Source organism: Lissotriton vulgaris, chromosome 5 (assembly GCF_964263255.1).
Source record: "Lissotriton vulgaris chromosome 5, aLisVul1.2, whole genome shotgun sequence".
Classification (NCBI taxonomy): Eukaryota; Metazoa; Chordata; class Amphibia; order Caudata; family Salamandridae; genus Lissotriton; species Lissotriton vulgaris.
Window position 1 is genome coordinate 1,132,938,375 of NC_141693.1, and position 23,775 is coordinate 1,132,962,149.

Sequence of the window (23,775 nt, forward strand, 5' to 3'; positions counted from 1 at the left end):
GGACCACTGCAAGGGGGGCGGGGCATACACACATCCAAACACTACCTCCTCTTCCCCAAGCGTTCCCTGAATAAATATGTATCGACCCTGCGGGTCTAACCAGTGCTTAGAGTGTACATATGCGACTCTGCGATGTACTAGGATAGCGACGCCCCTGGAACCCCTGGCAAACCCGGCATGAAAAACCTGACCATAGCCAAAGCGCTGAAGGCATAGTATCTTAGTCCCTAGGAGATGTGTTTCTTGCAGCATAACAACATCCGCCCCCACTCTTTTGGCCTGTTTTAGGACCGCTCCCCGCTTAATCTTATCCAGTATTCCTCTCACATTCCAACTAAGGACCTGAAGCGTAGCCCCCGGTCCAGCAGTCCCCCTATCCTGGCTCGACATCATTGATCGTTGGCAGACAGCATTCACGACACTCGCCACCTATGTGCGCTTCAATCCTCCATCTCAATTGCTTCAAAGTTGTGCAGTCCCCCCCCCAACCCAACTCCCACTAACTCCTCAAAACTCCCCCCCCCCAACCCCCACCCCATACCTCAAGAAACAATGAAGTATCTGTCGCGGTGCAGCGCGGTTTCAGCCCCCAACCTGGGACAGACAACCCACCCCAGCAATGGATCCCCATAATCGAAAGTAACCCACTCAACACCCACTCCTCCCCACCCTCACCTGAGAGGAACCCTACCCGCCCCGTGTACTCCTCCCCATCTGCAGGCACCCCCAAGCGCTCACCCGGTCTCGCACATGACACAGTCCCCCGGGTCTCACTGCAAGCACACTCCCCGGAAATGAGAAAATCAAGTTAAATTGTCCACCATTTGGGCTCTAGGCGCCCTCACGAGCCCTTCTTCTGGTTCTCGGCCGCTCCCGTCGCCGTCTCCGAAGCCGGACTTGACATGGAGCGCTGTCGTGAGCGGGACCTCCAATTGCCTTTGCGTCGGGAAGATCTCGCCTGCGCATCATCATGTGAGGAATCGGAGTCTCGCCCCGGAGGAGTGTGAACTTTTACTGGTCTAAGTTCGTCCATCCACAGAAACACATCCTCCGGAGAGTCAAAGAAGTGCGTACGAGATTGGAATATGACTCTCAGTCGGGCTGGATAAAGAAGTGCATATTGTATCTTGAGGTCTCGCAAACGCGCCTTCGCTGCCGTACAGGATTGGCGCTACTGCTGCACCAAGCGGATATAGTCTGGAAAGATCAGGATCGTATGATTTTCAAATCGCAGGTTTTTTTCCGCTCTGGCTTGTTTAAGGATCACATCTCTGTCATGGTAGTTGAGAAGCTTCGCAATCACCGGCCGCAGCCTCGCTCCCTCCGGCGGCTTCTGCATCAGGGCCCGGTGCGCTCTCTCTATGACGAAGCAACCGGACAGTGTTCCAGGAGGGACCCAGCTCTCAAGCCACCGCGTCAGGAAGCCCTCCATATCTCCCTTCTCACAACCTTCAGGCAGTCCTACAAAGCGGATGTTGTTGCGCCTGGCACGCCCTTCTGCGTCCTCCACCCACAGCGCCAGGCCCTTTTGCGTGGACTTCAGGTCAGCCACCTTGCGCTTGAGAGTCACCATATCATCCTCTACTCCGGATATCCGAGCCTCAGGCCTCTGTGATGCGGGTGACCGCATTCCGCAGGTCTTGGCGAAGGAGCGTGACATCTGCTCCCACCGCCCCAATTTTGGCGTCCAGTGCGTCCCGGGATTGGGTGATGGCTGCCATCAGTGCCGCATTATCTGGTCCAGCCGCCTGGGATCCTCCGGAGACCCCGTGCTGCCACCCGGGCCTGTGAATTTATCTATGGGCCCTTGTTTAGGGCCACCTCCGCCTCCTCCTGCCCCGCAAGTCATGATTGATGGGTTGCGCAAGTGTCCAGGGCCACCGAGTGGGTGCTGTTGGATCGCCGTCCGCTATGTCGATGTAGGGGGCCACCCCCGCGGTCCAAGCCGACCGCCGATGAGACGGGCCAGGCACCACCCTACAGCCTCAGTCAGCCCCGGTTGCACCCCTCTAGGTCAGGCCCCGCAGTGATGTGTGTAACTGGGGCTCCTGCACCCCTCAACCAAGGCTCCCTCGCTACCAACCCTCGTCTGGCCCTCACGCTGCCGTCTGGTGGGGTCCCCCTTGGTCCATAGCCGCAATAGAGGGCTGCCAAATCGTCCACAACTCAGTCTTTGTTGTTGGGGCTCCCCGATGGTATCTGGACGGTGCTCTCCACTGCGAGGCCCCGGGCCTCTTTTTCCTTACGCACCATTGGGCTGCACGGGGGGGTTAAGGTCTCCAGCCACTACCGCTGCCTCGGGCCCTATGACCCGGTTGGATCGCCCGGGGCCTTCCTGCACTCCGGCTCTCTGCCCCTAACCACCCCGGGCCAAGGAGAAAAGGGGGGAGTACCTGCCGGACTGGTCTGCCGCAGCAGCGCGTCTCCCACTCACTGGTCCGGCCGCGTTGCTCCGCCGTCTCCTGTGGGGCCCCTGGTGGCAGGCCGGCACCCCTCGATTCTGGACCAAGCTTCCCCCAGAGGTATCTGACTAGGCACGTCACTCCGCCTCCGCCGGGCCGCCGCCTCTAGCAGGGTGTCTGCCGCCGCCGTGCATCAAGTCGCAGCATCACGAAACTCGAGGCCTCCGTCCTCAAGAGGACGCCTGGGCCGCACCGCGGCCGCTGGCTCTCACTCACCGTCGGTCAGCCTGGAGTCTGTCGTGCCCAGCGGAGCTTCACAGCCCCTCACTTCAAGCGTCACTGGGGGCCGCCACCTTCCGGCTGGATCCCGGCTGCCTCTGTGTGCCGCACCCCGGGGTCGCGAAACTCGAGGTCCCCGGCTCCAGGAGGCCGCTCAGGCTGCGCTGCGTCTACCGGCCCTCGCTCGCTCACCGCTGCGTCAACCAGGTGCAAATTATATCTAGCAGAGCTCCGCAGCCCCACACATCCAGCGCTACCATCGGGGCCACTGTCAGATGGGGAGAACCAGGATATTTCGGCGGATGATCGGCTGGCGGGGACAGAGCTCACCTAAGCTGCGTCCACCATGCTTGCTGGCTAAGCCACCCCAGAGCGTAGTTTTTTTAAACATTTGTGGATGAACATGGGCACAGATTGATAAGAAGCCTTATGATGTGCACAGGATCTTCAAGATAGTGCGCTTGCCAATGGGACGTCATTGAGAAGAAATCAAGAACTGGAATGTTCTCTCAGTGAAATTAAAGTTAAGAATCATCCAGACGGCCATATTTTGAATATGCTGTAGCTGGCTGATCATGTATCGCGGAAGGCAAAGGTACACTGCATTGCTGTTTTCTGGATTAGATGAGATAAGTGCCAAAACTACAGGCCTATGGTTCGTCATCAGGAGACAAGGTAATAGCTTCCTTAGCATGTGCAGGCTCAGAAAACAAGATGAGGCCAGTTTCAAACTGTGTGGTCGAAACACTGATTAAATTAAAAAGGCAATGAGTAGAAAGATGAGCGGAAGGAAGGAAGCCCTAGTCAAAAAGGAAGATCATCCTGGAGTGATTCTGCTGTCATCCGATGACTTCAGCCAGCCATTCCTGGGGACGTCATCCCAGGCCATCCTGAAATCTGCCCACAGGGCTGATTATTTAAATGGGATGACTCTTACTGTAATCACAAAAACTACGCTAGGATGGTGTTCTGATGACTATTACTGTAATCACAAAAACTACGCTAGGATGGTGTTCTGATGACTCTTACTGTAATCACAAAAACTACGCTAGGATGGTGTTCTGATGACTTCCACTGGCAGGGAGTGATTACCTTTTACAACTCCACGAATACTAATTGACAGCATCAGGATGAGTGATAATGACTCCAGGATGGGCTCTAGACAATTTAAGGATGACTGTCAATTATTCCAGGATGATCCTATAACCGCTCCAGGATGGAAGTGGATTACTCTGGAATGATCCCATGACAATTTCTGGATGAGTGTGGATTATTCCTGGATGATCCTATGACAGCTTCAGGATGGATATTGATTACATCAGACTGGCCCCATTATATTTTCAGTGTTGATTACGCTAGGATGATTTAATGCCAACGCAAAAATGAGCATGGATTACTTTAAATACTCTTGGATTATTTTAAACCAACTGAAGGCTAAGAGTGGATTACTCCCAGATCTAATTAATAATTTAGAATCATTAAGAAATTATTACAGTTGAATTACACCTTGACAATTCCATGTTAGCAGCTTTTTACCCCTACTGCCAGTATTCCCTACTAGTTTAGGACTATGGATTTGCTGGTAAGAAAAACATTTGGCAGACCACCTGTTAGATGTACTTTCCTGTCAAAAACAGGCCACTTTGATGTAATATGCCTTTTTTACACAATACCAAGAATAGTTTGAAATGCCACAAGTTATAAAGTAAGGCACAGATTTATAAAACTGTCACTGAACGCAGTGCAGCACCCTAATTGGCTGTGTTGCATAACAGGGAGAGAGCAGGGAAGTGGCATGTCTATCCCTCTCTTTAACACCACTACACTAGAATGCAATGTTGTCTGAGAGTCTAGCCTGGGTTTTGTACTGAAGGGTACTGTTTGTGGAAACTTTCCCATTTTTGATGAGTGTTGTACCAAATACCTGTTTGCTTCGATTTGTAAATCCTGAAAAGGATTTTGATTCAGGTCTGCATTATAAAACAAGCAAACCAAACACAAAAGTTCTCTAAACCTGGTCCTAATTCACAGATTAATTTTCTCCTGCTTTGGAAAGATTACTTTTTAATTCTACAGTGAGAGGTACATACCTGTTTAAAATAAATCTGAAAAATGCAATTTTAGCTAGGTTTCTGCAGCAGAAATACCACAAGCACCTTCATACAAAAGTAGTGGTCTGCAAGAATGTTATACTTTGCATTCAGATAAGCGTAGCAACCAGTAGCGGCTTGCATAGGGCGTGCAACAGGGAGGTGGCACGGGCGGAGAGGGGCAGGGTAGCAAACACGGACATACAACAGAACGAAGGAAAGTAATTACATTCCTCCGTTCCGCGTATGTCCATGTTTGCTACACTTCCCCTCCCCACAGCACGCCCTATACGAGCCGCTACTGTTTATGCATGCTGCTACTCCCATACTCATGACTCACTGGGACTTGCCTTATTTTGAGGTACAGAGCATTATTTGAAGCTGTTTGACATGGTGACCAGTGGCAAAAGACTAAACCAAACAGTGGTGAAATGAAAAATGTTCAAAAGGTATGTGTCAACATGTAATTTTATTTATCGCAAGCACATATTTAGCCCCATGGGGGCCAGGATACCGAACAAGAGGAAAAATCCAGAAAGAAGTCCAGGAAAAAAGGAGGGAAAAAAGGCCAGGCTACTGCAACCAGAACAAATTGCTTAACGGAAACCAGCAACTTAGTCGTTTGATTCTAGATTCGGAGTTTTCTTTAATCCTCTCCTAGCATTGCAAATCTTTATCGCCAGCTTCCTTCTCATACTTCTGTAGTCCAGTGATGGCCAGCCGTTGGTACTGCAGACAGACTTCATGAACTCTGGAAAAATAAAATAACATACATCAGTATCATGTTACCACAACTATTTTTTAGATTTTAATAGGGCTGAGCTTCCTTTAAAAAGTTTGTTCCATTATTTCATATAGAGTGCCAGATGAGATATTGTTAGGGTTACAAGGGTTCATAAGTGTAACATTAAGGGCACTTGGTCAAAGAGGCACATGTGGCTAAATAAAAGCTGCAAGCACAGTATTTTATAAGTTCAGTTTGCCATCACCCATTCATCCAGTTCGAGCCCCTCACCTGGACCACAGATTTAGAAATAAAATCACAACTCACAGCTTTGTGCCAGATTTGAAACACAAACTCAGCACAAATTGTTAATAAATTACAAGACCCCCATTGCTCTTCTTGCTCTTTTGCAGACATCTGTTGAGTAATGATTGAGTCATCTAACCATTATATGATACCAGACCACACATGCAAACCTTTAACACCAGGTACCATGTATAATAATGAATTTTCGCAATCCAAGATTGAATGAATGTTACTTTGAACATTTGTAATATCTTACCAAATAATGCATCAACCTTCTCCTCATCAAGGACAGCTGTTCCAGCACGAGCCTTCGTTACACCTTTTGCAGATGCAAGTTCTTTTGGAGAAAAAAGTATTTCGCTGATACCATTGAGAAGAAAACCTGCACTGTCCTGAGCTGCCTTGGCTTCCTCCAAGAGCTTGTGCAATTTCCGCTTTGGAACGAGAACATCTTTGAACCATGAAGGATCATTTGAGTCCTTCACCAACGGCTGCGTATCAGTCTGCAAAATAACACAACTATTAACTATTTGCCATCATGTTAGGTTACATATTAAAAAATATATATAGGAAGAGTGGTTTTTTGAGTTGGCATCTATACATGGCTAACAATGTAATATTTGCTAGGTTCCCTCCAACAGTATAAAGCAGCCATATTTAAAAACATTGCATGCAGAAAGATTTTAAAGTGCCAGAATAGCTTGCAATTATCTCTTGAAAAATATCCTGAATCATTAGACACTGTTTCTTCACTAAAAAAACTTAAGAGAAAAAATATATATTAACATATAAACTTCAAAACAGATTGACCACTTGCAATATATCTTCACACACTAGCCATAATATATAAATAAAGAGGTATTGATAATAAAGGACAAATGTACAATCTATCCATAACCAAGTAAGTAGGTTGTCCTTAATAGACAGTACACATTGTAAGCCTGAACTTGAACCTCCTGAAAAAAGTTGCCTAAATAAAATAGTTCATCCAAAAATGGCTGCCTTATAGTAGTGCCACAAGCTAAACGTTTCAGCCCTTTTCATAAGTGTTACATTTGTCTCTGGAGAGCAATCCAAGGCATATGTGAGGACATGCATGTTCATTTTTACTGTCCATTATTGGATTAATTGATCACAAATCTAGGTTTTTACTGAAACAGGTTGGTAATTTGTACCATTATCCTGCAGTTGCAAACTTATTATAAAGGTTTACTTATTGTGCTTACCAGATGATTGGAACAGAATCGTAGCTTTAAAATCTCTCTCTTCGGTGATTGTCCGACCAGCTTCACCTATATTTTCGACCAGCCATTTACAAAGAACTTCCCCGGGATTGTCCAAAAGCAGGACGTCACCAGTCTGCAATATAAGACAACTATTACCTATTTGGCATTATGTTAGGTTACATACTAAAAATACATATATATCACAAGTCATGGTTTTTGGATGTTAATTTGGCATTTGTACATGGCTAACAATCTAAGATTTGCTCGGTTGTCGGATGACAGGCCAAATCTTAAAAAGACGGTCACAATCAGGGTGATGGGGAATCAGTCTCTGATACATGGTCAGAGGAAGACCCACAAAGTTACCAACAACCTGCTGAGCAGTAATCCTGTGGCTAGCCATAATCCAGACTAAGGGGCTTATTAGGATGGAGGATTTTCCGCATCCGCAGGGCCAGCGGAAGCCACCGCCGGCCTGGAGGATGCGGAAAATCCTCTGCGGACCCACCAAAGACCCACCGCCACATTACGGTGGCTGGTGGGTCCTGGTTTCCGCCCGCAGCTTTTCCGCCGCGGTTGGCTTACAACCGCGGCGGAAAAGCACTAATATGGTGACGGTGTCTCTCAGACACCGTCAGCCACATTAGATTGTGCACAGAAACATGCTTTTCCGCAGCGGCTTTTCCGCCGTGGAAAAGCATGTGTAACTTCACTGCGGGGGCCCGTTGCGGGCCCCTTAGGTGAAGGGGGCGTGGGGGTGCACATGGGGGGTACCACTGTATTTGTATGCAGAAAGCGGCAGGCACCGCGTGGTGCCTGCCACTTTCTACATTCAAATGCAATGCGTGCATTTTTAGCATTGCTGCGGGTGCAGCTTGAAGCCGCACCCGCCGCAATGTTAAAAATAGAGGATGTGACCGCCACCCTGGCGGTCACATCCTAATCTGCACAGAGGGAACGCCGCAGCCCATGCGGACGTTCCCTCCTACTCAGGGGTCGTGGACGGACTCAAGTCCATCCACGATCCTAATGACCCCCTAAGAAAGGAGACAACCAACAATGTGCAAAACAAGTAACAAAGTGTGGCTTTATCACAAAGATCTATATACTCCTAAACCATACGACTCACTTACCAGAGATAGATAGACTCACCAGCACCTAATCTGCAGAGACACAGCAAAAATCAACAATAACCGACTAGAAAGAAAAAACAACACCAATTACTCACAAGACAACAAAATACACATTGAGCACAAATGCAAAAAAAGGTTTTCACACTCAATAAAACAGAAGCTACACATACTGCTATTAATGCACCATTAAAAAAACAAATTCATGCAGGGAAATGAAACTCATTTAGAGTAAATACACTATAAAAACGAATTCCTGGCTCTAGTGAAGCCCCCCCCTCCCTCCCCCCAGGACAGAAGGCCACAAAAACGGGCTGATCTGTCCCCGGGAGGAGGAGGAGAAAGCAGCCACTAGTACCAAGAAAAAGTAGGAGGCAATCCTTGCCTAAGGGATTGCCCCCATGCCCAATAAAAACAATCCCCTGGCTCTAGGGGAGGGGGAAGAAGATAGGTACAAATAAACTCCCACCATTGAAAGCGACCCTTGCCCAAGGAGTCACTTCCATTTCAACATAAAAATAATCCCTGGTGCCTAGTGGGGTCATTCCTGCTGCACGATTGCGATGCCATTCACAATTGTACAGCAGGAATGCCCTGCAAAGAGACATCATTGGAGAGGAGAGGAAAAACTATTTCCTCTATCCAGAGGGTGGTTGAGGGAAAGTGAACTTGCAAAACTAAGATTTTCGCATGAACAAATCTACACATGCATGTTTATGCTAAAATGCAGTTTACAGATATTTTCTAGGAGTACTATTTTTCTTGGGCTACTTCTGTAAATGTTTGTGAATTCACGAAAGCCGTATATCTGTACTGCATATATCATGGGTGCCCTTTTGACACTTTCTTTATTAATTGGGCTGCTAATTAGGCCTGGTGTTAACCATGACCTTTTGTATTTATTACATTTCTGTCTCTCTCTGTCAATCAACTGGCTTCCTTGTAACAGCATTCTGCAATTTCACAAGAAGCATATCAGACTGTAGACAGTATGGCAAATGCCATAGTAATGCATGGATATGTTGAGCCTAGTGGTACCACACACAAACCACTATATGCCGACCACATGTTAACATCAACATAACATGTATTTGAGAAGTGCACGTTGACCCAAGGGTATCTTAGTGCTGAATAACAGATGTTTATTGTTACCCAATTCAATGGTACTCATTTTAAATACCTCCGTAGGGTGAATGGTAGAGTGGACCTACACTCCTATGTATTGCCTTAGCTACACAACAGCCTACTGCAGTAGCAGCTCCTCAGTAGCAGCTGGCGAATATGGAAATTGCTGGAATGTACACATCCGCTGGGAACCTGGCCATACGAAGTGAATATCCCCTTCAATTGAAGTAAAACCAGTACAAACCAACGTTCATGCAACATTGATGGAGGCACCCTGACTCGCTGTCAACTCTAGCTACCCTCTCCCACATATGCCTTCTCTATGTTCTTGTGGCTACTTTGCTCTCTTACTGTCTTGCAATACAGTGTCACCTCAGTCTTACTCTCCCTATGTTTCTGTTAGTCTCCTTTAGTCTCTCCTAGGCTCCCCTGCTATCTCTGCGTCTACTCCTATCTCCATCTGCCTCTCCCTGGGGGGCCCACCTTCCTTTGTGTCCTCACCCCACTATCAGCATTCGCCTAGCCCCTCTCATGCCTTTGTAAGTGGCTGGTCATTTACTTTCTCCATCACTAGCCTCTCCTTTCATCCTGAGGTATGACATAGAGAGGTCTGTGTTACTTACTTTCATCAATCGCCTTTTTAGGTCTCGCCCTGGAATTCGCATCCGAAGGATGCGTCCAGGGCGGAGACTTATAGTCGGCTGACACGGGGGAATGAGGGACACAAAACTGTGACGAGCGTGGATTGAGCTGCGTGCACGCGCGTCAACATTCACGCATGCGCACATCACAGCCACACGCATACACAGCACTCACGCATGCGCACATACACACGCATACACAGGCACACCCCCGTCACCTACACGCATACACAGAGACCCCTCCACACACACCAGCCCCTCTCCTCTCGGCTCCACACACACGCACACGCATTTACACTTACACAGACACGCAGGCACCCAGACAGGCAACCCCCCCCCCTCACACACACGCATACACACAGACTCCAGGACACATACACATACACACACACATGCACGCTCACACACATACACAGTCCGCCGCCGCGCGCGCGCACACAGATGCCCCCCGCCCCCCCCCAACAAGGCGACGCCCCACTCACCGGCATCCTCAGTGCAGCGGCTCCCACCGGCAGCAAGACTCTTCTTCCCTTCTTCGGCACCGGGGCGCAGGGTAGGCTCCTGCCTGCTCCGGTGCGCCAAACAATCGCGGCTCTTCCGTGGGAGGCGGGGTAGGCTCCCGCCCTCCTACTTCCGGTTGTCCCGCCCGGCCTGCCTGACTTCCTGGTAGAAGACACGGAATGTTCATGGCAAACAGACAGACAAAAAGTGTCTTAAGAATCTTTCGTGCGCCGGTAAAGTCATCGCGGTGCTGACCAGCAGAGGGAATGCACAAGGTAAGCGGCTCGCAAGGAGGTGGTGGGGGTGTGAGGCGAGGGACGTGATCTCGCTTAATTTAGTTTCGAGTAGAGCCCCCTGCCTCCCTCAACCGTGCCCCCTCCCCCGCTTGAAGGGGCCTGTACTATGCCCCTGGTGCCCATTTGGTTTGTATTGTAAGTTCGCAACTCATTATATAACACACGTTAGAGTTGCTCCCTGAGCCTATTCTTCAGGACATTGACACAGTTTAATTCCCTCACAGGTGGCCCGTGTGTGTGTTAATGTGTGTATATGACGTTGCACCTGTAGTTGTGAATGTACGCACGTCTGACTGGCGCGGAGGTGTGCATGCATACGTGTGCATCTATCTCTGGATGCGGGCAAGAGCAGAAATGTCCTCTCTCTATGTGTGCTTCAGTGGCCAGCCACTACTGCCTCTCCAAAGGACTTGCGGATTGCCTTGTGTTGCGATCAAACTCACTTCCGGATTTCAGTAACGCTAGGTGTTACCTGCGCATTATCAGGCAAGGCCTTTCAAGGGATGAGCTCCGGAGCTCATCTTTCTAACAACACGATCCGGCTGGAGCAGCGGGGACGGCTGAGGTGCTGAGAGGACTCGGTGCATCAGAACACTGATGCTGCAATGCAGGTTTTCTCTGAGCACTTACAGTCACTGTCACAACCGGCTTTCGTTTTCACTGTTAACAGCACATATTTCTTTTACAAGTGGGATTAAAGGAGGTAGGCAGAGGACCGTGTTCAACAAAAAGAGGGGACACGTATTGCATGCAATCCTCCAGAATTGGCACCGCTTTTACAATATACGCGCTGCTGTGATTTGAGGCCCTGTTGAACAGCTCCAACATTCACCAGACATCATTTCCTTCATGTAGAGACATGAAGAATGGCGGAGAGGGAGTTTTGAATATGAGGGACTATGTTAATGTAAAAAGGGCATAAAGTACACCCTGCCGTAATTCTGGTGCAGAGTGACTGCAAATCCTCCAGTGAGCCCACACTGAAGGCCAAGATTTGTCTGTGAGATACGGGAGACTCAGGGGCCCTCTTCAAATTCTGCCTGTGGGCCCCCTCCATTTTGCATTGCGTCATAGAGTGTAATGTGCTGTAGGGCACAAGGCGGCTGTCTGCTGCACATGGTACCTTTGTATATTTTCTTGTCTAGAACCAGATATTCCTTAATACTTCCCGGAAAATCTGTTCTTCTCGGAGGAGCTAGTGTGTCACCGAACAGGATGTGACACAGGGGTATCGGAGCTAGGGGAGTCAGAAACGCTAACATCATGGAAGGGCCTTTAATGGTGCAGGTTTGATGATGGAATACCTTTCTGCTCTTACATTATTTAAGGAAATGTGCTCCCTGTGCTTTCCAGTGAGGAGTGTTGAGTGTCCGGTGTAGTACAGAAAAATGGACATGCATCCTCGGATCAGATTGTGGCAGCTAGACATGCAGCAGAAGTTCGTTGTCACTCGCTTCCATTTCTGCACATTCAAGCACCTTGGACCGGAAAACGTACGCTTGTCCCTAATGTAACAAGCGCGAGGCCAGGTGCTGCAGCAACATTACAGTACTCCATTGCCGTGGGCCCAGAGCCATGAACTAGGTTTAAACCTTCTCTAATCTCAGTTCCTTCGTTAATCAGATGCACCGACCAGAGCCGTAGCCTCCATTAGCGCAGCAGGAGCATTGGTGCCGGGGTTCAGAGGCTCTATGTAGACACCCAAACACACACACACGGAGTGACAGTGAGTGCGAAGTGACAGTGAGTGCGGAGTGACAGTGAGTGCAGAGTGACAGTGAGTGCAGAGTGACAGTGAGTGCAGAGTGACAGTGAGTGCAGAGTGACAGTGAGTGCAGAGTGACAGTGAGTGCAGAGTGACAGTGAGTGCAGAGTGCGTGCAGAGTGACAGTGAGTGCAGAGTGACAGTGAGTGCAGAGTGACAGTGAGTGCAGAGTGACAGTGAGTGCAAAGTGACAGTGAGTGCAGAGTGACAGTGAGTGCAGAGTGCGTGCAGAGTGACAGTGAGTGCAGAGTGAGTGCAGAGTGACAGTGAGTGCAGAGTGACAGTGAGTGCAGAGTGACAGTGAGTGCAGAGTGACAGTGAGTGCAGAGTGACAGTGAGTGCGGAGTGACAGTGAGTGCAGAGTGCGTGCAGAAACAGTGAGTGCAGAGTGCGTGCAGAGTGACAGTGAGTGCAGAGTGACAGTGAGTGCAGAGTGACAGTGAGTGCAGAGTGACAGTGAGTGCAGAGTGACAGTGAGTGCAGAGTGCGTGCAGAGTGACAGTGAGTGCAGAGTGACAGTGAGTGCAGAGTGAGTGCAGAGTGACAGTGAGTGCAGAGTGACAGTGAGTGCAGAGTGCGTGCAGAAACAGTGAGTGCAGAGTGCGTGCAGAGTGACAGTGAGTGCAGAGTGACAGTGAGTGCGGAGTGACAGTGAGTGCGGAGTGACAGTGAGTGCAGAGTGACAGTGAGTGCGGAGTGACAGTGAGTGCGGAGTGACAGTGAGTGCGGAGTGACAGTGAGTGCAGAGTGACAGTGAGTGCGGAGTGACAGTGAGTGCGAAGTGACAGTGAGTGCGGAGTGACAGTGAGTGCAGAGTGACAGTGAGTGCAGAGTGACAGTGAGTGCAGAGTGACAGTGAGTGCAGAGTGACAGTGAGTGCAGAGTGACAGTGAGTGCAGAGTGCGTGCAGAGTGACAGTGAGTGCAGAGTGACAGTGAGTGCAGAGTGACAGTGAGTGCAGAGTGCGTGCAGAGTGACAGTGAGTGCAGAGTGACAGTGAGTGCAGAGTGACAGTGAGTGCAGAGTGACAGTGAGTGCAGAGTGACAGTGAGTGCAGAGTGACAGTGAGTGCAGAGTGCGTGCAGAGTGACAGTGAGTGCAGAGTGACAGTGAGTGCAGAGTGACAGTGAGTGCAGAGTGACAGTGAGTGCAGAGTGAGTGCAGAGTGACAGTGAGTGCAGAGTGACAGTGAGTGCAGAGTGCGTGCAGAGTGACAGTGAGTGCAGAGTGACAGTGAGTGCAGAGTGACAGTGAGTGCAGAGTGACAGTGAGTGCAGAGTGACAGTGAGTGCAGAGTGACAGTGAGTGCAGAGTGAGTGCAGAGTGACAGTGAGTGCAGAGTGAGTGCAGAGTGACAGTGAGTGCAGAGTGACAGTGAGTGCAGAGTGACAGTGAGTGCAGAGTGACAGTGAGTGCAGAGTGACAGTGAGTGCAGAGTGCGTGCAGAGTGACAGTGCGTGCAGAGTGACAGTGAGTGCAGAGTGACAGTGAGTGCAGAGTGACAGTGAGTGCAGAGTGACAGTGAGTGCAGAGTGACAGTGAGTGCAGAGTGAGTGCAGAGTGACAGTGAGTGCAGAGTGAGTGCAGAGTGACAGTGAGTGCAGAGTGAGTGCAGAGTGACAGTGAGTGCAGAGTGACAGTGAGTGCAGAGTGACAGTGAGTGCAGAGTGCGTGCAGAGTGACAGTGAGTGCAGAGTGACAGTGAGTGCAGAGTGACAGTGAGTGCAGAGTGCGTGCAGAGTGACAGTGCGTGCAGAGTGACAGTGCGTGCAGAGTGACAGTGCGTGCAGAGTGACAGTGCGTGCAGAGTGACAGTGCGTGCAGAGTGACAGTGCGTGCAGAGTGACAGTGAGTACAGTCACTCAGCACCACCACATTATCAGTCAGAACCACCACAGCATCACTCAGAACCACCACAGCACCACTCAGCACCACCACAGCATCACTCAGCATCACTCAGCACCACCACAGCACCACCATAGCACCACTCAGCACCACCACTGCATCACTCAGCATCACCACAGCCCCATTCAGCACCACCACAGCATCACTCAGCACCACCACAGCACAAATATGTTCTCTCAATGTTTCAAGCTTTATTACAAATGTCACAAAAAGATGTTAATATTTCACTTCTGTTCTTGGATTTTGTTACAATAAAATACACTGAACATAATCTTCACAAAAGTTATTTACAAAAGTTTAAGCTATTGCCATTATAAATTACAATCACTTTTATTAAGTATTAAAAAAAATTAAAAGCCATTGTTATTTGTAATATCAATACATCTAAGTCACGTAAATACAAATGTTACATTACAAATGCTATAGGTGTCACATTTGCGAAAGTTATAACTACTGGCATTGTAAATGACAAAGCTATTAATTTAGCTATTTTCAAAACCAACACATAAATGAACGTTTGGTGAATTTCCATTAAAATATTTGACTTTTTTACTAAGATATTATTATACTGTTTTATGCAAACAAAATTTAGATACTGCATAAATAACTTTAATAAAACATATTTTATATGAAGCTTTTTATGTAAAAAAAAAATATAGCATAAAGCAAAAAACAATTGCCATTTACAATGCTAATAGCTCAAACTTAAATAATGCGAGACCTATTGCATTGCAAATGCTTGTTATTTAAGAGCCAGAGCTAAGGAAACTCCCGAAAGGCGACTACAGACTTCATTACACTGTAGGGGTATTTGGGTGTAAATAAAGCAGTGTCTAAGCATGGCTTAAAAACCTCCATAATTCAGTGTACAAAATCGAAAACCTATATTGTATTCCCTCAGCAAACACAGGAATTAAAATAAACAAGCATTTGCAATGCAATAGGTCTCACAAGTAGAGCCCTATTGTTAGTAATGGTTTCAAAATTTAGTCAGACACTGATTTTTTGGCTCCTAATCCATGTCCTAATTTTCTGGGTACATACCAGTGTTGAGGCCACCATTTATCGGCACTAAATTATGTTTGCTCCAATGCAAAACTCTGACAAATTAAGCTCAGCATATCAACTTAATTTTTAGCCTCGAACTACTCTTGTACATAGTGTTTACCTTTAAAAAAAAGGTTTTTAATTTTCAGTTCTACTAGCGTTTATCTTGTTTTATTATTAAAAGCCATTAGCATGAGAGGTGCTGCGCTCTTTCCTCGACCTGCGCTCTGTCTCTGTGCAGCCTGAAACTTAGGGGGTGGAGGCGGGGGGCTGGGCGGGGGTATGAGTCCCTCTCCAACACGTATTTATAGCTAGTGAATCTACAATGCCATACAAAATTATGTTACAGAGACTGACGCCCTTTATCTAACTTGCCTTTCTTGTTTGAAAGTACTGGGAAACCATCTTTAAAAGTTTCGCGAAAAATTAGGATGCTGGCCAAGATGTGCATTGTGTATCACAATGAAGACAGGATTAAATTGCCCTGAAGCTGGGAACCACCGAACAGAACAAGTGAAAAGGAAACCGCTAAATACAGAGATAGACATCTATCCTTCCTGTTGGCATGCATTCATTCATCCATACATACATACATCCACCCAATCATCCGTTCATCGGTCCGCCATCCATCCATACGACTAACATGAATTGATCCACCCAGGCATCCATTCTGTCTCCCATCAATTTCAATATACTTAATCATACATCCACGCGTTCAATCAGTCACCAACCTACGCACCCACCCATCCTTCCATACCATCAAGTTCCTCCAGCCAAACATACATTCATTCACCCATCCATTCCCCTTCTTTTGTGTGTACTAATGTATACCGTGTATTTTGACCCTACCATACCTCCCACAGGCAGTTTACACCACAAAGTAGCAGACAGCTGGCCCACGTGGGTACATTTCCAATTCAAAAGATTCGCTCACCTTTCCTTGTGCATTTTATACTGAATGTAACATCTTAAGCGTCCCTTTTTTTTTTAATATGCAAGTCAATGAATTGATAACATTATTGTGCAATATGGAAAATAACTGCCTGGTGTAATATTGTTCCTGTGAATTTTAGGTACTGGGTACGGTGCTGTGGGCGTGCAATGATAACTGTTAGGAGAAATTACGTAATGATCGGCCGTCTTTCACAGACAGTGTCCATCTGGTGCAGTCGGGGAGGCCATCACTAGAAAATGAAAACATTCTGAAACCAGAGACAATACAGGGGAGTATACACTTGTATAATCTACTGATACAACATTACCACGTTGAACCCTAAATAGCCAGAAAAGAGATCATGGAGAACCTGGAAAGGGGGGGGGGAGGGGGGGGGGGGTCCCAGATGATTTTCAGTCTCTTTAAATAAATCTATGATTTGTCGATTCTTGAGCACCTTTGAGCGCTGCGGCGCTCCAGCAGTGGGTCGTCAGGTGTGCTGCAGCAGCAATACCCCCTTCCAGGCGCTAGCTAGCATCTGCAGGGTCACTAATGTCGGTGGGCCCGTCGGAGCAGAGACCTGTTCAAAAGAACGTTTTGAATCCTTCCCACACTTTTCAACATTTGTTAACATGATTTTTTTAGTCACTAAACCTTGATTGTTTAGGCTACTTGTGAGCACACATATGAGGAAAAAATACGGGCGAGTAACCATATAAATAATCCAGGTTCCAATTCGCTCTAAACCGGTCCTGCGGTTTCCTTACCCGATATGTCACAATCAGTCATTTCCCTGCTTCCAGTTGTATGCGCGCAAAGTCGGGTAAATTAAAGAGCCAAGCCGCACCACATTACCCCTTAAAAACGCCATTGCTCCCTCACGGTTTTCCTTGGTGCTTCCAATGACGTCACTTCCGGCGCTACCGGATGTGCGTAGGCTTGTGCAAGTCCACCTGTGAGTTAGGTTCCTGCATCAAGGTGAGTGGGAAGCAGAGAGTGAACATTTGGAAAATTAAACAATTAAGCCATTTCTAATTGTGTAAAAACTGAATGCAAGGTATACAGAGGTTATGCCAAAGATGGGCACACTCCACCAACTAAGGTTTCCCCGAAACACCACCGCACACGGACATCTTCGGTTCTCCTCCGTATCTTGCTGTACGCTCCTTCTGATCTGGGGACCAGCGTCGGTAACAGGCGTTACTGGCATGTCCTCTTGCACCCGAGGTCACTTGTGGAGTTCTAGTTCTTAAAACTCGTGACGTCACTATTTGGAGGGATGGGATCATTGTCATACTGAGGCGGTGGGGGACAGGCAGAATATTACATATGGAGGAGGGGGAGATGAATGGGACGTCACCTCGCTGCACACATTTTATAACCTCCACGAAGAGGAAGTAGCACGGACAGGCATGATATCGGTAAGCTAGCTCAGAGGGCTTAGCTTTAGCTGTGGAGATCCCAACAAAGTAAACTCAGACTTTTTATTCTGCCGAAGATTATCAAAACCACTTGCGTACCTGCATAATAATTTACATTTTTGAACATTACTTTCGTTGGCAGTCACAGTTTAGATGACAACATAAAGCCAATATAAAGAATACATGAAAACACATTACTACTAAGTGTTGGGCTTGTGGACTGTGCACACCTCTTCTCATATCACCAGCAGTGAAAGCGAGCTGAGCACCGCTCGAGCAAAGCATCATGAAACCGGGTTACTGCGAAGTGGGCCATTAAAGACTTCTGGGCACTAATGAATACGTGCACATTTCTGCACACTTCTTAATGAGGATTGGAGGCAGGGTGGAATGTGCACAGATTTCACACTTTCTATCAATACTGCTCAGCTGGGCTCTCTGAGAACTCTTCATTAGCATCACTGAAAAAGTGAACATCAACAGCGGTTCTTCTCTTACTGCCACCAGACAAGACACACTGAGGAAAGCTTCGTACACCAACTCGTTATAGGAAACAATAATGCAGAGAGGCCCCAGGAGCCGTGAGTTTAAAAAAAATATTTTGCAGACAGGAAATAAAACAGATTTAACTCAGTGCTGCAAAATTCTCACAAGACATTTTTGGTGGTAGCGTGCTTTATAAAGCTCCATTAACATAACATGGATCTTTATGTATCGTGTTGAAGCTTTTAAGAAGCACTTCCTTATCCCAGGTGGAGTTTCAAAATGCTCCAATTTGCATTGGGTTTACTTCTCGCGTGGGTGATTCACATGAGTGTTAGCTGCATTTTGGCCTATGTAGGGGGTGTTGTCGAGGGGTGCAGGGCTTCATTTGTACGGGTTATTGCAGTTGGTGGGTACTGCCACTTAATTTTGGGGACTGAAACCAAGACATATTTTATCATTAGACTCTGAGCAAGAGAGAGAACACCAGAAAGTGTGAAAAATGAGAGAGTAAGATAGGAGCATTGTGACACAGGGAGCAAGCAGAAACGATAAAGCGTCTGCAAGAGGGAGCTAAAGAGGCAGGAAATGTAGGGTGGGGGAAGAGGCAGAAGATAAAATCAAGACTAGACAGCCTCTGTGTTCGGCTGATCCGGCAGCAGGGTCTAAAGAAAAGCTTTCTCCTGTGTGCGCATGGTTTGTGAGTGTGGTGTGTTTCTGTGCATCTTTATCGGTTGCTGTACATTGAGCAGTCTGTGCCTGGCTGGGCATGCGCATTTGGAAAACTATGTGTTGAGCTTTTGTGTGCACCGCTGTATGTCTGTTTGCCTGCCTGTACTTCAGTCTGTGTCTGTATGCGAGCTAGTTAGTGTTTGTCAGTGTGTATTAATGAAAGCATGATGTATTCGTGGTGGTACATATGTGCATCACTGTGCATTGTGAAAAACAAGCACAAATGGGCGTTACTACAGCACTGCATAAGTAGGACACATAAGTTCGCTACTGTATAATTGTGTTGATCAAGAAACTTACGGTGGCATTGACGCAAAGGGACACATATTTCAGTTAGTCCAGCACTGGCGCTGTCATAATTGGATAATATAAATTGCCGAAATATTGTGAAAAAGGTCCTAATGTGAGCTTTATTGCATTTTTATGCAGTTGCAAAGCATCTGAAGCATTACAGAACTTGGACACATGTGCATTAATGTGCGGCTAGGGTGACTAATCACACATGAGCAAACTGCAGCACTGTGGAGATTAGGCAAACGCGCATTACTGCAGTTGTTATGAAAATGTGAAATGCGCCTTACTTCAGGAGCCTAAAAACTAGGCGCATTCTTGTATCACTATCAAACTGGGTAAAACGTGCAAAAGTGCAGCACTGGAGACTGCGTGAATATGTGCATTATTCTAGGATTTTGAAAACGGGCTAGCTGCATTGCTGCATCTCTGTGTGCAGACTGTACAAAATATGCTTCAGTGCAGCTCATTTTTGAAAACTGACATTTGTGCTCAACTATACAGTGTGAAAAATAATGTGTAGTTTTGTAGCGCGGCCACTAAAGTGAAAGCGGCCCACGCTGGTAATTAAGCGTGGCAGCTAAAGTGAAAGCGGGCCGAACTGTAAATTAATTAATTAAATAAGTGCAGCTGCTATAGTTAAAGCGGACCGCACTGTAATTTAAATAAATACATTATGAATGCGAGCGGCGTGCTGCGATGGAGTGGGTGAAAGAGGAGAAAATCATTAAAGAAAATAGTGCTTACCGACTTATCAAACACTGTGTAACGACTCAGGTAAAAACTCCAGTCATTATGGGAGGTTACACATGCAGACAAGGCTGTACCAAGGAGGGACTAGTAAGCCTATTTACAAATTAAAAGCAACAATTTAGCAAAGATAGTAACAGGAGCCAATTGAAGAGATGGGCGTGAAATGGGCGGAGCTTCTATGCCTAACCTTAATGCAGCATGCCTCGCAGAGCAGCACATGCGCTGCCCAGGCTCAACCTGAAAGGCACTTCTGCAAAAATGTATGTAAATACGTCATAGTTGACAAGTTTGCCATGTCGATGCATGACTGGTTAGGACAGTCCCTTTTTTTCATATAAATCTGGAATTTGTAGTCTTATTTAACCCAGTATAAAACCAGGACTCAAGTCCCAGAATTCTAAGAATAACATGAGACTGGAGTAACTAGTGTAGCAGGGACCTTGGAAACAGGCAGCTATGATGCTTGCTACAAAGATTACATGGACATGCTGAGACCCAAACCTGGTACGTTGTTGCCATCCTGACTTATTACATAAGATCCACCTTTAAGTACCACTAGGCATTCTGGAACTTGTAGTTGCAATTTTATAATTTTCCTGCTCAATGTTTTGCGTGATAAATCAAAGACTGGCTGAAATTTAACCTCGTGGGATAGGGTCAGTTGAGAACTTTGCTTGTGCAGCTGCATATTTCCTCGCAGTGGCCCATCTTATATTTGATCACTGTAGTCACTTTTGGCGTTTGTGTGTTACATTTTTCTCCAATTACCCATCCACACTTGAAGTATAATAATTCTCAAAACATCAGGAGCAATTTCATAATGTTAAAAAGAAATGATGCTGGTGGAGATTTGGATGTTTATTTTCAAATCATCAAGCACAATTGGATCTTATGAAGTAATCACTTACTTATTCTTAAATCCTCCTGAAGTCATCAGGAATAGTCACACCTTGTGAAGTCATCAAATACACATTCTTAAATCTTCTGAAGGCATCAAGAATAGTCACACCTTGTGAAGTCATCACATTATCATTCGTAAATCCTCCTCTAGTCATCAGGAATAGTCACACCTTGTTAAGTCATCAGATGCCCATTTTCAAGTCATTCGCAAGTCATCAAGCTCAAGTTTCTTAAGTCTGCTGATGACTTCAAGTGCTTGATGATGTCCGATGCTGTGAAAATGACTTCTACAGTAGTTGGATGATCATCTAATAACTCTGGGATGGCTTCTAAAGTAATCTTGTTTGACCTGGGAGGGCCTGTGCTTGTATGCACCACTGCAGGAAGGATGAGAGCCAGTCCGAGGCTCTGTCTCTTATGAAGCAGATTCCTCTTTATTTTAGGTGTGTATAGCACGCACAAAGACCTAGCTCCTGGAACACTTAAACGCTCACAGAAGAGAGCATTTTTGGTTGCTGACTGAATCAGCTGGATTATATGAAACACGACTGTGGTGGTAAATAGGAAAGTACCTTATTTGGGGATTGTTGAGAGGTTGCATTTGGAAGAATTGTCAAAAAGGTGGGAAGGTCAAACAAGCAGGGATGAGAGACTACTTAATGAGTGTATGGCCCACAGCCACACATAGGGAGGTGGATTATGGCAATGAATACAGAAAGCTGAGGTGCTGCATGTTGGCCTCTGTACTGATTCACAGCTTTAGGATGCAGACAACTCTTTCAGCACCAATGTGACTATTATTAAATGACATTCAATGCTTCACGAGGCTGAGAAATGCACTTCCATATGAAGTGATTAAAGTCAGCTATTGAGTTATGTCTGCTGGAGGGTCAGGTAAAATTAGTAGATGAATTTGGTGTTATCGTCGATATGAAGTGCTAATACCAGCCAGCAGGCACATTTACAGTAGGTGGCCATAGCAGGATGGAACACGCACTATTATGTTTTTTCTCATCCTGGTCCATGGAGTTAGCTCCTTGAGATGCAATGTAGTTCCCTAGTGAATAGTCAGCATCACCGTGAGAACTCTAGTGGGATAAAATATGAATCACCCTCGACAGAGGCGACTATGTGGAATACAAGTAATACGAACGTTTACTTTCTCTGGGACTAAACTTTTAAGCACAAGAGCAGTAAGTCATATTTTTAGCTTTTGTATGCAGCAATGCTTATATTACGCTTTAGCATCAGTTGTGTGCTCAGCACAGCTAAAGAAAATGTAAGATTTTTGGCTATCTGGTGTATTTTTAGTCTAGGTTTTGTAATTCTTTGCCACCAATCCCTTTGCCAAGTTGTATTACTTGTTCCCCAGTAAGACCACAACTCCTGCAACATGATCATTAATTGTTTGGCTTGCTATCACTTTCTCTCAATGGGTAGGATGGGATCTTGACAAGAAGGTCAACACTGAGAGAGCTCATATTTTACATGTGTGGAGTGTGTTGCTTGCCATTTTGCTAGCATTTGAAGGCTTGTAATTTAGGATTTTATCCATGAAATGAGTTGTCTGTGTTTTACAAAATATTCTGGATTTTGTGGAAGTGGGGGAAAAGACAAAGGGGCTGTTTTAAATGTTGGTTTAAAGGGTACTCCAACGCAACGAAGACGGAGTGCCCCTTATACCATCATTGAGAGTCGGGCGGACCTTCAGTGTATAGACGGTGTAAACTACTCTGACTTCGTAACCTATACACACCTCAGACAGCCCGCTGGAGTTTGGCCATGTGTCCACCTGCCGTATTTAGATTTGTGTTCTGTCTCTGCCAAGAAAAACATGGTGGTTAGGAGCAGTAAAAACTTTTAAATGTCCCCACCCCCCATGGAAGAGAGCGCTCAAGGTGAGGGGGACATTATTGTTCTCATTTTCAAAAAGAAAATCCTGCTTTGAGGTTTTAATTTTGAATTTGTTTTTTAATTGCACGTTTGATGGCTCTTTTAAACTTACAATGAATATCCATGAACCACTGGGACAGTGGTTCCATGAAATGCTAGAGATGTGCGCAGGTGCAGCTGATATCTCTAAATACGGCAGGCTAAGTACCCTCGTTATGTCGGTAGTAAAGTACTCCACCATCGCAACAGTGATTACTCCATTCTCCAATAAGTAAATCAGCCCCATGGTGTTTAGACCCCGTCAGGATATTTCGCTGGGTGGGGCTTCCCCAGGTTTTGCTATTCCATTGACCACTAGTCTAACTCTTTGGGAGAGTTGGAATGCTTTTTAATGGGGACAGAGAGCGGTTCCAATGCAAACATGTACTAACTGGAATAATCACGCAATTTATATCGTAAATGTTCGCTCAAGTTGAAGTGTATCCGCTAAAGAGTTTTTATGCCATGACTCCCTCTTGCCTTATAATCTTGTTGGGTCTATTTTTAGATCCCGGGGAGACGTTGACATCGAAAGAGTTTTACACTGATAACTAGATGTTACTGTTTGCTTTTTAAGATGAGCTTTCTTTGTGTAATATGTGAAATTACTAAACTGCTCTCTGAACCCACCCTTGCAGGAATGGCGAGGGTTTGAAGCATTGAGATGCGCCAGGCTTGGGGAGGGCGTGCGGGCCAATGGGATGTGGTGGTAGGCAACTGGTAGTCTCCCTCTGTGAAACGTATTTCAGGGGTACATCATGTCACCACTGCACTAGGGCTGTCCCAATTGAACAAAACTGAGGACAGTCCTCTTAAGCCGAGTGGCTAGTGCATTTAGATGGACGCTCAAAGCTGCCATGCGTTGTTATCTGGAGGTAATAGGTTTGAATAT

The 23,775-nt window shown here is 46.5% G+C and overlaps 2 protein-coding genes across 2 annotated transcripts in view; one reads left to right on the plus strand and one right to left on the minus strand.

Annotated features, from left to right (window-relative positions):
* NHLRC2 (NHL repeat containing 2) overlaps positions 1-23,775 on the plus strand; it is a 1,046,453-nt gene that overhangs the window by 649,000 nt on the left and 373,678 nt on the right. The gene's annotated exons all lie outside the window — the stretch shown is intronic.
* Positions 5,232-23,130, minus strand: LOC147712099 (uncharacterized). Its single transcript, XM_086924963.1, has 4 exons — positions 23,053-23,130; positions 7,028-7,093; positions 6,058-6,304; positions 5,232-5,522 (listed from the first exon to the last, which is right to left on the minus strand). The coding sequence occupies exons 1-4, from the start codon at positions 23,128-23,130 to the stop codon at positions 5,386-5,388; spliced, it is 528 nt and encodes a 175-aa protein (XP_086781089.1). The 3' UTR covers positions 5,232-5,385.

What these genes read in the sequence shown, in the direction of transcription:
- LOC147712099 (XM_086924963.1), bottom strand. Translation starts at nt 23,130, where the DNA reads ATGGGGCTGATTTACTTATTGGAGAATGGAGTAATCACTGTTGCGATG. An exon ending in TTACTACCGACATAACGAGG is followed by an intron (nt 7,094 to 23,052) that starts GTACTTAGCCTG and finishes TCGAAAATATAG; the next exon opens with GTGAAGCTGGTCGGACAATC. An exon ending in GATTCTGTTCCAATCATCTG is followed by an intron (nt 6,305 to 7,027) that starts GTAAGCACAATA and finishes GTTATTTTGCAG; the next exon opens with ACTGATACGCAGCCGTTGGT.